Source organism: Xiphophorus hellerii, chromosome 4, assembly GCF_003331165.1.
Source record: "Xiphophorus hellerii strain 12219 chromosome 4, Xiphophorus_hellerii-4.1, whole genome shotgun sequence".
Taxonomy (NCBI): Eukaryota; Metazoa; Chordata; class Actinopteri; order Cyprinodontiformes; family Poeciliidae; genus Xiphophorus; species Xiphophorus hellerii.
The window spans coordinates 27,941,544-27,957,159 of NC_045675.1; the positions used below are offsets into that span (position 1 = coordinate 27,941,544).

General features: G+C 40.2%; 1 protein-coding gene and 1 long non-coding RNA gene across 3 annotated transcripts in view; both read right to left on the bottom strand.

Moving 5' to 3' along the window:
• Positions 1-1,102: 1,102 nt before the first annotated feature.
• The window catches only part of trpm7 (transient receptor potential cation channel, subfamily M, member 7), a 45,084-nt gene continuing 30,570 nt past the window's right edge, over positions 1,103-15,616 (bottom strand). The window contains exons 21-40 of one of the 2 annotated variants that reach the window (XM_032561573.1): positions 15,313-15,564; positions 14,916-15,090; positions 14,672-14,804; positions 13,219-13,397; positions 12,989-13,121; positions 11,237-12,015; positions 10,415-10,503; positions 8,753-8,843; positions 8,582-8,643; positions 8,452-8,489; positions 8,264-8,292; positions 7,545-7,598; positions 7,090-7,134; positions 6,899-6,964; positions 4,604-4,887; positions 4,323-4,405; positions 3,202-3,407; positions 3,060-3,111; positions 2,857-2,963; positions 1,103-2,178 (exon numbers count right to left, since the gene is read on the bottom strand). In XM_032561573.1, the coding sequence (XP_032417464.1) occupies positions 2,066-2,178; positions 2,857-2,963; positions 3,060-3,111; positions 3,202-3,407; positions 4,323-4,405; positions 4,604-4,887; positions 6,899-6,964; positions 7,090-7,134; positions 7,545-7,598; positions 8,264-8,292; positions 8,452-8,489; positions 8,582-8,643; positions 8,753-8,843; positions 10,415-10,503; positions 11,237-12,015; positions 12,989-13,121; positions 13,219-13,397; positions 14,672-14,804; positions 14,916-15,090; positions 15,313-15,564 (2,970 nt within the window). In that variant the 3' untranslated portion in view covers positions 1,103-2,065. Of the gene's footprint in view, positions 2,179-2,856; positions 2,964-3,059; positions 3,112-3,201; positions 3,408-4,322; positions 4,406-4,603; positions 4,888-6,898; positions 6,965-7,089; positions 7,135-7,544; positions 7,599-8,263; positions 8,293-8,451; positions 8,490-8,581; positions 8,644-8,752; positions 8,844-10,414; positions 10,504-11,236; positions 12,016-12,988; positions 13,122-13,218; positions 13,398-14,671; positions 14,805-14,915; positions 15,091-15,312; positions 15,565-15,616 lie in introns of those variants that run through there. The other variant, XM_032561574.1, reaches the window with a different exon arrangement.
• LOC116719168 (uncharacterized) lies at positions 5,016-5,684 on the bottom strand. The gene is made up of 2 exons (XR_004339114.1): positions 5,322-5,684; positions 5,016-5,096 (listed from the first exon to the last, which is right to left on the bottom strand). It is a non-coding gene; the product is annotated as an uncharacterized LOC116719168 (long non-coding RNA).

A 15,616-nucleotide genomic window follows, 5' to 3' on the forward strand; every position in this document is an offset into this window, starting at 1 on the left:
AATTTTACATAATAGTGCCGCTTTAAAACCATCTAGTGAATGTGAGTCGGCGCTACACAACATAAACAAAACACAAGTAGTAAAATGGAAAAAAAATATTTTAAAAAATCAAAGAGGTGTCTTTTAATAGTTAGTCATGGGTGCCACAACTTGGCATGTCTTCACGCAGGCTGGCTCTCTACTCTATTTGACTGAGGTAAAGAAGCATCTCTTCTGACTTCAGAAATGCAAATCTCACACCACATATCTATCGCTGACCTTACAGAGGAGCACCTGCACATCTCAGCCCTTTCAGCAGCGAGTTATCACACAGGTGCGCTGGTGAGCAATCCTGTCGGTGTGATCAGAGGCTGCGCAACAGAATGTATTGTGTGTGTGTGTGTGTGTATTCCAATACCGGCAGGTGATGTCAAAAGATAGTGTGCAGAACAGCAGCAGATCCATTTTCTTTCTCCAGCAAGTAATAAGCCTAAGAATTTCAAAAGCCCATTCATTCTCCCAGACTTTCCAAGTCTGCTTCTGACAAGGCAGGTTACTTGACCAACCTTGACCAATCAAATCTGCATGGCTGCAAAACGGGTCATTAAGACACCAAAATTCAATAGAAGCAGAAATTCCTTGAGGACAAACGTTTACGATTGTTTTGAGAGCAAAATTTGACAGCTCTTATCAGTGACAAGCAGATGAAATACTTTAAATTCCCCAATCATGTATTTTCATGCTTGAGCTCAGTGAAAGTGTGACATCGTAATTCATTGATTCCTAAACGGGCATAATCTTGTAATTCTTTCAATTTTCTGTCACCATTAAAATTCTTAGTTCAATCAAAGAAGCTTCTGCGCAACATTTTCTGCGTCGTAAATCTGCGATTAACAGGTCAGATCTAAAAACAAGGAAATAAAAAGAAAAACAAAAATAGAAAAATCGGTATTGGCCAAAAAAAAAAGAAACAAACGTGATCGGTGCATCTATTCAAGCTTTTCGACTGCACTTGTTGAAACATAAATCCAAACACTGGCGGTCTGTTTCAGCAGTGTTTCAATGTTTTTTTGTTGTTGTTTAAAGCAGGACAAGTATCAATAAAGACAAAGAAATCATTTTCGAGCTTTAGAAACAATGATGTTTGACATTTTATTGGTTTAAAATGATATTCAGTACAAAATGTATACAGTAATACCCTTGTGTTTTGTCAGTTCCCCTGAATAAAATATTTCAATCTGTTGAGTTCATGCCACATATCTGTATCTATAAGATACACTGGATTGTAGTTTTTGCTCATACAATAGCTGATGACAAAGATATAGCAATAGTACCTCTGTAACAATAAAACTAAAAAGGAAAATTCTGATGGACACACTTTCAATACAATAAAATTACATACATTTTTTTTCTGTAAAAGTTGCATTGCAATCTGCCCATAGTATTTTTTTTAATCATTATTTTTTTTTTACAAGAGTTTTAAATTCATGTATTTCTTATCATTAGCTAAAAAGACAAAAAAAAAAAAGAAAAAGAAAAAAAGGATACAAGTTTTTACACATAAAAAAAAAAAAATCCGTGATCCGGTGGCAATCTGCGAAGTTGCAGCAACTCTGTTAGCAGGTTGTCCTGGCTGAAGCTGCTGTAACAGATCTACAATGCACTTGATTTTGTTCTTTAAAACGTTTTTTTTTTTGTTGGTGAAACAAGGCAACTTCTCAAACTTCAAAAATAAATAAAGCCTCCGCAATCATACTGTACCTGTTGATATGTCCAGCTTACAGATATGTACGTATATGTGAATATATATATATATATATATATATATATATATATATAAGTACATATACGTTCAGAAACTTGTACAAAATGCTTTTAAAAATCCTCCCCTGGTGTCTAAAAACAGAACGATTACAACAGCTGATGTCTGCATGCACAAGAAACACAGCGGCGATTCTTCCAGTTCGTTGGCTTCTCCTTCCTGCTCCTTGGCTTTGATTGGAATACATGGAGAAAATAAAAATAAACACACACAATTCTGTCGCCCCTCGAAAACACACACCAACAGACAAAACTGTCTCACTGATCACAGCATCAGTCTCATTGATTGGTGGGAATCTTTGACTCCGCCCCCTGGGTTGGGCGGGTCATCCTGTGGGAAGGTAACCTTATCTGGTGTGTAGTCGTTCCTCTTTAGGTCTGATAAGGAAGAAAGAAAAACAGATATGATAAATGGCAGGTTAAAAGTCAAACAATACATCAACTTTGGCTGGTTCACTGCGAAACGTTTTCCGTCATGTTTGTGCAGCCGTTACAAATTTTTCAACTTTTTTTCCCCGTCTCTGTAGCTTTTATTTATAGCAGTTAAAATAAGGTCAAATTTTAACCTGGGGGGGAGAAAAATACTTTTTTAAAAAAAGAATAAAACGGCTTTTTAGTGCAGAGTAATTTGATATCTGACATAAGAAACATTTGATGGAAGACTAAACAATTTGGTAACACTGAAGAATTGCATAAGACTGGCATGACACTCTCCTAAACATGACATAACATCTGCTATGAACATGAAGGAGTGTTTGTGAATGTCTGACTGTTGACAGGAAGTGTGATTCGGTAAATAATGACACTTTTAGTGCAAAGTTGACACTTTTAATGGAAGCTTTAGTACAACTTTGCATTTAAAGTGTCATCATTTACAGAATGACACTTCATGACAAGTCATAAATATTCATAAAGACTCCTTTATGTTCATAATAGATGCCATGTCATGTTTATAACAGTGTCGTGTCAGTCTTATGCACCCCTTCAAATAAAGTGTTGCCAACAATTCCAATATGAAATTAAGCAACCTGTCAGCAGCTGGAAAACTCGTCTCACCAGGAAGTTTGAGTTTCCGGCAGCAGGAGTTGCAGTGGTGTTTTGTCCGGAAGTTTCTGATGGCATCGTCTCCGAGGTTGGCAGGTCCGAATATCATGTCGTACGATCTGCAGCAGAGACAGGGGGATAAGTCGGCTCCGGAACTCTCGACTTGATTGGAATTAAAAGAGAAAATGGCGACTCGATGTTGCGAGAAGGCTCACCCTTTCTCCCCGCTCTTAATGACAGACGGATCCGTCAGGATCTCCCCGACGCCTGCAAATGAAAGCGACGTTATTAGACACAAGAAACGGCAAATTTTTAAAAGAAATAAATGCGGCATCGGAGCGCATACACGCGTCTTACCCTGCAGGTCGAGCACCAGCAGCTCTCCCCGGGTGTACTCGTATGTCCAGTGGCTGAAGGCCAGCATGGTCTCCTCGAGGAGGTTGGTGGGAACGATCTCGTCCCCGTTGTTGTTGTTGAACTTCCTGAACTCGCCGGTGATGCACTCTTCTATGGCAAACCACTGACCAGCTGAGTGGCAGTACAGCAGGAACACCTCCAGAAACCTGAACACACAGAATGATGAGCGCGGCTCAAGACCACTGATCAATTTTAAAGGACAGGAACGGCAGCACCACCAGAACGGAAAACGTGCGATTACAACAGGATTGTCAGATGTTTTGATAATGACAACTGATGTGGTAAACAACTTCTTTCTTTTCTAAAATCTTAATGAGATAAGACTTGTTATAAATTTTATAAATTTCATCTACAATCATCTAAAGAAAACGTTCGACTGACGAGTCAAACTTATGAAAACTACCAGCCTGACGTTGATTACAGTCCTTTGTGGTATCGTTAGTTTTTTGTTTTTTTTTTAAAGATGGGCAATCTACCAGAAACTGGAGAACCTCTACCAAAGAAAAATATTTTTTTCTATCCAGATTATGTTGAAATGTTTTGACAATACATTGTCAGAGTAGTAAAATAAAAGGATTTTGCTTCCTACACATTTTCTGCTTTCTGTAACTGATTGTCAACTTTGTTTCTTCTCTCAAGAAAGAACTTCCGCACTGAAGAGTGTTTCTGTCCATACGTTAGCTTATCGGCATGGCGATCAATGTAGTAAAAGTAGTTAAAAAAAAAGAAGTTTTTTGCTTCTGACCGCATTTCTCTGTACAACTATGAAAATAAAATGACACTATTGTTAGCAAGTTTTACTACCACAGAAAAATCGGAAAGCATTCTATTAAGACGATTTGAGTGTAGAAACCATTGGTACAGATGAGGTCCGGTAAAAGGCTTCAGAAATGACATCATGCTAGCGCAATGTACTATTTTGTTGAAGAACTGCAGGCACTGACATGGGGTTCAGTGTCAGAGGTTAGACAAGCTGCAAGAGGAGCGCTCTACACACTAGATAAATATAATTAGGAATGAATGAATAATCTGGTTTCTATGAACAGGATGTGATTGCTTACCTCGGTGAGTAGGGAATCGTCTTTGGCCTGATTTGGTTGAAGGCAACAGTCAGCTTCTGAGCAGCCCGTTGCTGTTGAATTTCCTTGAGTGATAAAAGAAAAAGAAAAGTTACCAAAAATCATAGGCTGGCACAATTGATTCGGGAAATGTAGTGAAACAGAAAACACTGAACGCGGAAAAGCTGTTGCGAAGGTTTGGCATTTCTTGGATCTCTCCTCTTTGAGGAAACACCCAGACCTTTTATTGAAGTGTAGCACAAAGTACATCTAAATATTCTCACCCTGAGACAAAGATGCAACACGGTCTCCTCCTTGTAGATGCTCTGCCACGTCTGGACCACCTCAGGCAGGAAGGACTTGACTATATAGAGGTGTCCAGGCTTCAGGATGTCGTACTCTGACCAAGTGCAAAGGACCTTCAGAGCCCGTCGGAGTCCTCCGCCCATCTCCTCCTTGCTGAGAAACTCTATTTTGGCACAGAGGCCCCGGTGGGCCCAGGAGGACATGCTGTTGTTGATGGTGTTTGGGGAGCTCTCCTCCAGACGGTACACCGTCACCGGCTCCCCTGCGGCAACACAAAGCAGGATGTCAGAGCCACCGGTTTGTGTGCAAATTATTTCTAGCCGCAATTTTTAGATCATTCTCTCCAAGCGCTCATCTCATTAACTGCCAACCAAATGTCATTATCTTTTAGGATGGGTTAAAATTTCACCCGACATTTGCCGTTTCTTCCACCGAGAGCAATTTTTGCCAACGTAATAGATACTAGGCTCACTGTCCGGGTTTTTAACTTGTCAGGAAAAATGTTTAAACTACAAAGATGAACAAAACCTGCAGAAACAAGGAAATGGATTAAAGAAACAAAGAGCTGAAATGCATAGCATGCAAGCCATAAAAGGAAGGTCAATTATATATATATATACATATATATATATATATATATATGTAAAAAGTCTAAAAGGAAATGTTCTTTGCCTACTACGGAACCAATTTGTTAACATCAGGAGAAGAAAAAAAAAAGCTGTCGGAACAAGATGATTTCAAAAGCAGTTCTCTGTTCATTAGCTGTTTTGTCAGCATCTCGCAAACGTGGAGAAGTCCGATTTGCTTTTTATTTTAACATGAATTACAATCCAATTCTTCAGTAACTTGAGATTAGGCATGGAGTAATTTCTAGCAATTTGTAATTTGGCTGCTCCTACCAAAATAATAGCCTACGCTCTAACGCTGCATGATGAGTTCTGCTTTGAAAATGTTTTAAAACTTAATTAAGGGGCGTGCTGTGGTGGCGCAGGGGGTTAGCACGCCCCACGTTTGGAGGCCTTAGTCCTTGACGCGGACGTCGCGGGTTCGACTCCCGGTCCCGACGACCTTTACTGCATGTCTTCCTCCCTCTCCTCAACCTCCTTCCTGTCTGCCTACTGTTGAAAAAATACGAGCCACTAGCGTCGCAAAAACTCTTCAGAGAGAAAAAAAAAAAAAAAACTTAATTAAAAAGGCATTAATAATCAACGTAGAATGTAATAAACTCCTTGAACGCATTTTGTAATCTTGTTTGTATCTTGTTCCCAAAAAGTAAACAAGTAGTTGCTACACGTTTTTGTTCCCTCCCATGTCACAGGGTCCATAGTTAAAAAGTTACAGTAAAATGGAAAATGGAATGAGAAGTGGAAAAGAAAAAGTGTCAAAATGATCCATAACTGAGAACCTTTGCTCGAGTTCTTCTGGTTTTTAACTCGGCTACATTTAGACTAGAGGTGAGAGTCTCTCAGCCGAGGTCAGCCGAGTTCAGCCGAGTTACGCTGCTTTGAATCAGAGATGGAAAATAGCTGCGAGTTTGCTTGCGACACAATAATAAACTCATTTTACAATCTTGTGGAGCAATAAAGTGCACAGTTAAGATTATGCTGTGTTCAAATAGCAAAGAGGAACAGATAAAGTGACAAGTGAAACTTGTCATGGTGAGACTGCACTGTTAAACCGCCTACATGTGTGATGCTTTTTGTACCTTGATAAAGAACCTAAAAAGGCCAAACGCATAAAACCTTCTTTACGTAAAAACCCCCAAAAACATGCTGAATAATTTTAGTTTTCCAATTCCTAAAACCTTTCCCAGGATTCCAGATATTTTCCTAATGAAAATATTAAACTTTTCCAGATTAGCTTTTATGAAATTATATAAATTTTTACCTATCCTTTAAATGATCTGCATACTAAATGGTTTTAAGAGGGTAACACCATGACAACCACCGTTTGCCTCTACATGACTTAAGTTATTTTACTAATAAAAACAAACATCAGCCTTAGCCATTAAAACCTCACATCCTCATAGTCAAAACCAGCACTTCCACTTTAAAAAGAAGAAGCAATCTAATTTTAAAGTCATAATAACTGTAAAAACACAGATGAAACATTCAAGGCAGCACCAACACTTTGCTCATTCACTGCGAAGCAAACGGCAGTGGGACTAGAAGAGATCTCTTATCTGCCTTCATGTTTCCTCATTTTCAAACAGTTGGCTGGTTATTAATGAAGCGGTCAGAAACGTCAGGACTGGTGCATTACAGTGTTTTCACCTCTAGGGGGCACAGGAGTGAAGGGGATGCTCTGAGACAGCCTCATCAAGTTGTTGCGCTCCACAGCTGGAGGAAGAAGAGTGAAAAGCAAAGACTTGCTCATTATTTACATAAGTTACTAAAGTGGATGGATAACAAGTACTTATTATTAACTGAGTGGAAACGTTTGAACACCAGTGCAGTAACCTCACCTGAGTACTGATAGCTTTCCATAGGCCTGAACGGTGAGCCGATAGCTGAAGAAACAGAAATTAATGTCTCTTTAACTAGACTTAGACTTCATTTAGCCAGATTTTAGTAATCCTGAGCAGTTCCGGCGTCAACCACTAGATGGCCATACATAATTGAAAATCTAAAATGGCTTGATGCAACAGGTAGTACTAGTAGTTGTTGCAAATTTACATAGCATTCAAAATTTGTCATGTTGCAAACAGAAACGTCAAAGAATTTTGGAGGGATTTTATGCGACAGACCAACACAACATTTTTGCATAATTGTAAAGTGAATGAAAAAAAACAAACAAATATGGTTGACAGAACATTTTAAAAAAGTAAAAGTGTAATATAAAAATAAGACCCGCTAATAAATATCTTTGGTCTAAATGAGGTCAACTAGTTTATCTTGTAGTGTCAACAGTGAGACTCACAGTCCTTCCTGGCTCCAAGGTGGCTGTGGCGTGCCGTGTACAGGGAAACAGCAACTGTAACCACACAAGAGGAGCAGCTAAGTAAAGGTCTCATTCAGAAAAAAAAACTATGGTCACCATAAAGTGAAGGTTGGCATTAAATTTAGGATGTTTCTGGTATAGAATAATTTTTTTATTTTTAATTAAATAATTTTTCATTGTGAAATGCCTTAAATCCAGCCTGAACTGTACAAACACCACAGATTCCAGCCTGTCTTTTATTTCACCAAGACTGAAGTTTAGAGAGCTTCACACTCAAAAGACCCTGAGAAAGGTAAACGTCCAAAGCAGAGATCTGATATTAATATCTATATCGGTCCAGAGATTGAAACAAATGTACATGTTTAACCAAGGTAGTCAACCTGTTGTTTTTGTCAGATTCTTTATTATTTACTTTACTTTAGCTGTTATACCCCCTAACTGCATTGACCGAACAAATTAAAGTTGTTTTGTTTTACACGTTTGACCAAGCTTGTGAAACTACTTGGTGTAGTTAAGTGGGCTGTACTGGTGCAGAGTTGATAAATTTCTGATTCTGTATATTTATGTTTAAAAAAAAAAAGAAGAAAGGTTTTAAGTGAGTTCTGTTTTTCTATATCGGATTGTATCGGTCGATACCAATCCTCAGATATCTGTATCGGTAATCTAAGATATGCTAACAGAGCAACTACAGTTCTTACCATTTAATGTTTCTTCCTCAGGAGGTCTCCTGATCGACAGAGAGAGAGAACTGATCAGTGAACCAGTCATCAGAACCCTGATTTAGTCTGTCACCACTTTCACTTTACTGTGTCGAAGCATTTGTAAAGCTATATTTGTGAAAAGATTATATTTATACATCAATATGGAGCAGTGGAAGGACACTTACAGGGTGCTGGCTTGGGCTGATTTCACCTGAACCCTTTCCTGGTAGAGAAGCAACACGTTAATCAAACACAAGTCCACGTGTCAACCTTTACACACACACGCCCACCCCCACACACACAACAAGCTCTTACTAGTACTGCCGCTCTAGGGATGTCTTCAGCTGAAACTCTACTCCTGTCCTTCTTTGTCAGAGCTACACAAACACAATAAACAATCAGAAATCATTGCTACATCATTGTTACCACTGAAGGGAGGACACTGAACTAGAAGATCTAATTTGTAGTTTTCTTTTTCGAACTTACTCGAGTCCGGATGAAGAAAAGCTGGGGTTCTGCCAAACTCCGTGAAGCCAGCGTAGGAGTTGACCGCTCGGATGAGACCGTGACCTTCGACCTGTGGCCACAAGAGAACAAGTGGAGACGCAGACAGAAAAAAAAAAAACTGAGAATGAGAAGATGACGAAGATCTGATTTTCATGTTATCGCTGAGCAAAAAGCTGCATATGCAGGGATTGTTGGTCATGTACAACACAACCAACAGGATACATGTTGGTTCCAAAAGTGACACATTTACAAAAGTTTGTAAACATGTCATCTTTTATCTCCCATGGTTGCCATTTCTAATTTTGTACAATAAATCAAAAACACTGACTTTAATCGAAGCAAACGAGGAGCAATTTGTGTTTTCTTTCTCATCTGTTCTTTAACTTCTCTAGAGAGGGGCATGATATATGTTGCTTTTTTGAGATCTTTTAATCTGCCTCATGCTATACAGATGGCACTTTATTATCACATAAGGCCATCCCGGTTTGGACAGCTTTTTAATTTAATACAATTTAATTTACTTCAGTCATCTTTATATTAAAATTTGACAACTTTAATAGCATAACAATAAAACAAAAACCAGAAGAAATATGAGAGACAACACTATTTAGATGCTCCATTATGAAGTCATTTACAAATGCTACTCAAAGGCTAAAGCAACTTCATTATTTAACCTCATGCTGCGCTATGCAGAAGCTCTGTCTGCATTGAAGAAGATACAGTGATCTCTATATAATAATGAACCTTTTTTTCTGATGAATTAAGCTTATAATTATTTGACCACTTGGGGGCAGTCAAGGAGCACCGAATTTAGACTCCTAAATGTTTTGCAGACACCTAAACATGGGGAGAAAAGAAAAACAAACATTAACAATTGAACACTAACTTAGTGTTCAATTGAACAAGTTAATGAATAAGTTAATGAACATTAACTTATTCATTAGGTTAATGTTTAAAATAAACAGTGTCCACATTTTGGACAGCAGCACCACTGCTGCATTCTTTGTGCCTTATATGATCATGGATGCCTTCTGGTATGCAACCATAAAAACATCCTGCAACATGGAGATTCACAACAATGTGAATTAATCAACTTTATTCTTCTTTTACCGTTAGGGCTGCCACTAACAATTATTTTAGAAACCAATTAATCGATTATTCAGATGATTAATCGATTAATTGGATAAAAAGTGGCACATTTTGCACTTTATTAAACTACTTAAGACTTTTCTATAAATATTAGAAATATATTAAAAGGTGGAAATAAATAATTAAATTCCTTTTTAAAATAAGAAAATAAACATTTATTGCCTACAATACAATGACAGGATTCCTTTAGTGAATTTGAACCGATAATCGGATTGTATATGTATTTTGTACAACTTTGGCTTCGTTACTTCTCTGAATATATTTTTCATTTTCAGTAAATGGCCTTTTTTGAGTCTGAACACTCCAGTTAGTGAATAATTGATTACTAAATTAGTTGATTATTTCAATAATCGATTCATAACAATTAATTGTTTCAGCCGTAATTACTATCGCACCTTGCCATATAGCATGACCAATCATATCCAAATATTAGTAAAAATGAAATCCCTGATCAATGTTCCTGTAAAAATGTGAAGATTCCAATATACACACCTGTGATCTGGTTGGTGTGGCCGGGCTTTGCTGTCTGCTGGAGGTCTCTTTGGGCGTAGAGTGCTGCGTATCCACGTTGTCTTTATGTCCTGAGTCCAAATAGAAGATTAGTCCAACTTGAAAAACTACCAACAGTTCTCCGATAACGGTGAAGTAACCTCAGCTTCAATATCACATTTCAGATTTCCTCCTCTAACCTCCAAGAGACAAACGCACACCACAAAATATAACATGATTACATAAAAACTGATGTTGAATGAAATTTGGCCACACCCAGGAACATAAATACTAGTCACTCATAGTAGACAGAGGAAAGGAAAAAGCAGATGAAGAAGCCCCAGCACCCAGCAGATGCATCCCATAAGCTCAGACTGAAACTCAAACCTCTCATGTTTAGCTTTCTTGTGGTTTTCTTCTCGTCTCGTTGACCTTCTGACCCGTTTCGAGTGTTGCAGACAGAAGATGGCCGTCCTGGAGGATAACATTCCCTCCTCTTCCATCTGTGGGGTCTCTTGGGGACTGCAGCAGGAGGCTGGACGCCATTTTCAAGGCCATGATCCAATGGCGGCGATGCCTCTAGAACTTTGGTTTGTGGAGACTTTCTAGCAGATCGTCCCTCTTCGTCGCTGAATGCTTCGTTTACGTAACCCCCACTAACACCCCCCCGCATTAACCCCTTTGGGTTCTCAGGCGTTACAGCGCTAGCAAGCAGACAGGCAGGCTGAGTGAAGTTTGACTCAGAGAGAACAACTACAGACGGATACAAACATACACACTTCTCTTCCTCCTCTACAGCAGACGGAGCTTCGTTTCGGTACTCACCAATGAACGCCCCGAACTCTACAGAGGTGCCGCCTGACTGGTAAAACCCGTCCTGGGCGTGGTCGGGGTGGCTGGCGCCACTGGGCTGAGAGGGGGTGCTGCTGATGCGGAACTGGGGGCCGAGTGCGGGCGCGTTGGGCAGGCTGGATGGCGAGTCAGAAAGGCGCAGCTCTTGCGGACGGGTTAGTTTGCTTTGTGTGAGAGAGTGGCCTTGGTGACGGCGCTCCGGAGGGGAGGTGGGCGAGGCGCTTGGCACGAGGGCAATGGCGCCCGTGCTGCTGGAGGAACCAGCCTCTGCGGCAAAGTGTCCCTGCCCGAATAAGCTCCTCTTCTCCGGACTTGGCGCCGTGCTCGCTCCGGGGTCCTGCCCCGGCTCAGTTCCGGGACCGTGCCCGAATCTCTGACGGATTTGCATCCCGCCGTCTCCTCCTGCGTTGACTCCAAAAAGGGAATCCGCGATGTTGGCGCCTGCTTGGGGAAACGAAGAGCCAAAGTAGGCCCTGACGCTGCGCTTGCCTATTGCCGACGATTTGGAGTCCGTTGGCACGTGCGCGATGCTCGGGACCACGTTCTTGGACAAACTGAGCTCCCTGGTGATCTGCGTGTGGACCTTGCTGGCCTCGGACGCCCTCTGAGCGGTCAGCGTCTTTAGAGTGTCCACGGTCAGAGCAGACAGGTCCTGGAGGTGGCCGATCTGTGAGTCCAGCGTGTGCAAGGAGCGTTTTATAAAGTTCACCTTGTTCCCGACCTCCTTCAGTTGCAAACACATCGTCTCAACTCTGGAAACAAGACGGGAGAGCCGCCGTTGGTAACAAAACTAACTTGGCCAACGAGGTAAAAACACAAAATATTAGAAGCACAAAAAAGTATAGAGAATTTGTTAGAGTTTACTGTAGCATGGAATTACGATTTAAAATTAATATTTTAGTCATCAGAAGTAGAGACTCAAAATGACCTATTTTCAATTCAATTCAACATCAGGGGGTGACTGTGGCTCAGTGGGTAGAGTTGTCTTGCAATCGGATTGTTACAGGTTTGAATCCAGTCTCCTCTTGTCACATGTCGACCTGGTTGGTCAAAATGACTGGAAAAGTGCTGCATTAGTTCAGTCTGTTATTTTATTTATCCCAAAAAAGGAAACTGAAGGTCGCAACTCACATCAAAGTATCTTCAAAAAGTTGTTTTGGATTAAGATGCTTTCTCTTCTTTTAGTGTATTTCTCATGATAAAAAAGGCTCAAGTACTTAAGTGAAAAATCTCTAGAATTAACCAATTTAATCCAATTAATCAGAATAATTAATACAAGTTGTTTACTAAAATAATCGTCAAATGCAGCCCCAGTTTGTAAGCAATTCCACGTAATTTGCTTTTCTGCTTCTTTTTAAATCTTCGTCTGGCTACTTGGTTATAATTTTGGAACAGATGGAAGATATTTCTTCCTCCTCCTCTCTCTGCTCTTTAGTTCTGCTTTGCAACCATGAATCTTCCTTTTGAGCTTTCTGGGGATTTAGGGCTCATAGTTCAGGTTATTTTTTGACCTACTGAGATGCTGATCAGCTACTTGCAGTTGTAAAAACAATTTCTTATTGCCATGGTTACACACAGTAACCAACAAACTAACAATTGCTAGCATGAGATCAGAAATCCGCCACGTATTTCAGTGCGTCTCTAAAAACATTATGTGAACTTTTACGCATCATATATTGTGAACACATGTAATATTAATCCTCTGATTGCCTAAATCAGCCTCACCTTTCAGAGGTAAGACGGATGCGCTCTTCGCTGCCCGAGTGAAACTGATCATCCCTTTCGTGAAAGTACGTCTCCACACACTGCTCCTCAAAGTCGTGAAGCTTCTTCTGGTCGTCCTCGGTGAGAAACAGCTCTGCAAAAAATAAAAACCAAAGGTTTTAATAAGTGAAATTATATATATTGGTTTATTTTGAAAAAAACCCCAAACAAAACAGAAAAAGGATCATTACTTGGTCCGTAGGTGCTCTCCTTCTTCCTCTTTCTGCACAGGCAGAAGAGGGAGTATATATGGCACAGGAGGATGAAGGGGGGTGGGAGGACAGGCTTCTCGTGGTAGGCCATAATGAAGTGATAGCGCTGGTACTTCCACACCAGATTGGAAATGGACTTTACTTGAATATATACATTGCTGCAAAGCAAAAAGCACGTTACAATTAGAGGTCGTGTTAACGGAATATTTTCTGTTTATGACCCCCCCCCTTTTTTTTTTTTTAACGACGGGAAAATTTGAAGGCTGTCGGTTGTTTTGACAAGTTATAATTGACTGGTGTACATGGGCAGACATTATATACTTTACGCAAAGATTTCATCGCGAAGGCAACTAAAATCAATCAATAAAAAATCCTTTCTGAATATCGTCTCATGGACTCTGAACTAAACGTGTCTTTCTGACCGGGAGCTGACAGCGTGTTGAAGAGTTATGGACCGGACACTTTGGGGCGTCTGGTTACGAAGCGCATTGCAAACCTTTGGTAGAAATGGAGCGTTTAATTCCAGTCTGCAGTACTGGAACAGAGAAAACTACAGAGAATGCAACGTTAATCCATTTATAGTCTAAACAGAGGAGCCGGGAGTTTATCTTGAGGAAATAAATAAATAAAGGTGCAGAAGTTAATCAGACCATAGCATGCTCAGTGCGCTGCACAACCAATGCGGACGCGGCTTTACTCGCACTGCGGTTTTAACAAATGGAGCTGGAAGGCATTACCCTCCTGCACCCAGAAGGAGAGCAGGCAGATGTAACGTCTGTCCGTTTCGGGGAAGCGAAACAACGCAAAAAAATTAAATAAATAAAAGAATCCTTGTAAAGGCGCACGTCCGGTCCGCGCACAGGTTAAAAAACTCGCAGAGTTCACTTGATCGGTTTGGATCAGACAGATCCAACTGACTGATGAACCAGCGCAGATTTCTCTGCAGATGCGACCGGGAGGAATTTATGAGGCTGTGCGTTCAGAACCCAGCGGGCGAAGTGTTGGTAATTAAAGTGGAGTCATTTAATTAAATTTATTATAAGTTGTTGGGGCCACAGTCAGTGTTTTTTCCACTGTGGAGAACAAGTTAGATGCGATCATCTGCTTTATATGTGATGGGATCTGAATTCAGGTTCAACTAAGTAAATATTAACTAGAGCGCATAAAAATGCGGCCAAATAGCCTAATGTTTATAATTTGACGGGTAAAAATGTTACATGCCTTTTTTTTTTTTTTTTTCCGCTGTCGGTCAAAATGACATAACAAAAAAGTCTAGCGAGACCTCTGGTTACAATAAGCTTGAATCTAAGAGCATTTGAACACCTCAGACTGCCCCTGTTCCCAAGAATAAAAACAATCAAAATAAAACATCAAGGAGTTCACTACAAAAAGTCAACTACGTCATTCGTTTGTGAAAACACTTTGCACTCACTTAAAGAAGGCAATAAGGAGGTTGACCATCAATATGTATTGTACAAAGAGGTAGACTGCTTGCAGGAAAGGCGTGAGCCACACTATGTCTGAGCACAGCTTACTGGCTGAGGGTTCGCTGTTATTGGCACACGCTGTGAAGAGGAGAAGCCAGTTACAACGACAAGTCATGTGCTGAATAATCTGACAAGAACTTAAGAGAAGTTACGTAATTGTTAATTATTTTCAACATAATCAATTCTTACGATCAATTTCATAGGCATAGACTTCTCCGTACATCATCCAGTACGGCTGGAAAACCACATCTCTGGCCAGAGTCCAGCTGGGCTCCTCGTTGGGGTACAGAATGGCTTTTCTCGGGACGCCGTAGCTCAGCAAGACAATGGCCATTATTACCACAATATAAAACATGTTGGCAACCTGAAAGACATGCCAAAGTGGTAAATGCAACATGAAACCAACGTCGTCTGAAATATAATTCTTAGTTTAAAGTTTTTTTCCTTATGCTTGGGTAGAAAAGCCAAAAATGTTAAAGAATACCTGGTCTATACAAATGAAAGCTTATTATTGCAATAACACTTTTTAGTTTCTCTGAACGGTCAGAGAAACTAAAATCTCAAATGTCCAAATGAATGTGCTCACCATTTTAGCGATCATCATGACATATGGCCCAGCTTGCTGGTTCACGGCCAGGATGTCCAGGAGTCGGACATACCAGAAGATGATGTTGAGGCAATACACTGTCCGCCCGGGGATGAAGGTGGACTCTCCACCCAGTCTCAGTCCAAAACCGATAAAGAACGTAGCGATGGCCAGGAAGTCAGACACATTGAAATAGTCGCTGAACCACACCTTTATTTTTTGGCTTATTTTGCCCGCTTCAGACATAAACATCTGAAAAACACAAAAGGGAAACAACTTAAGATGACATAAAGTCAGAAAACAA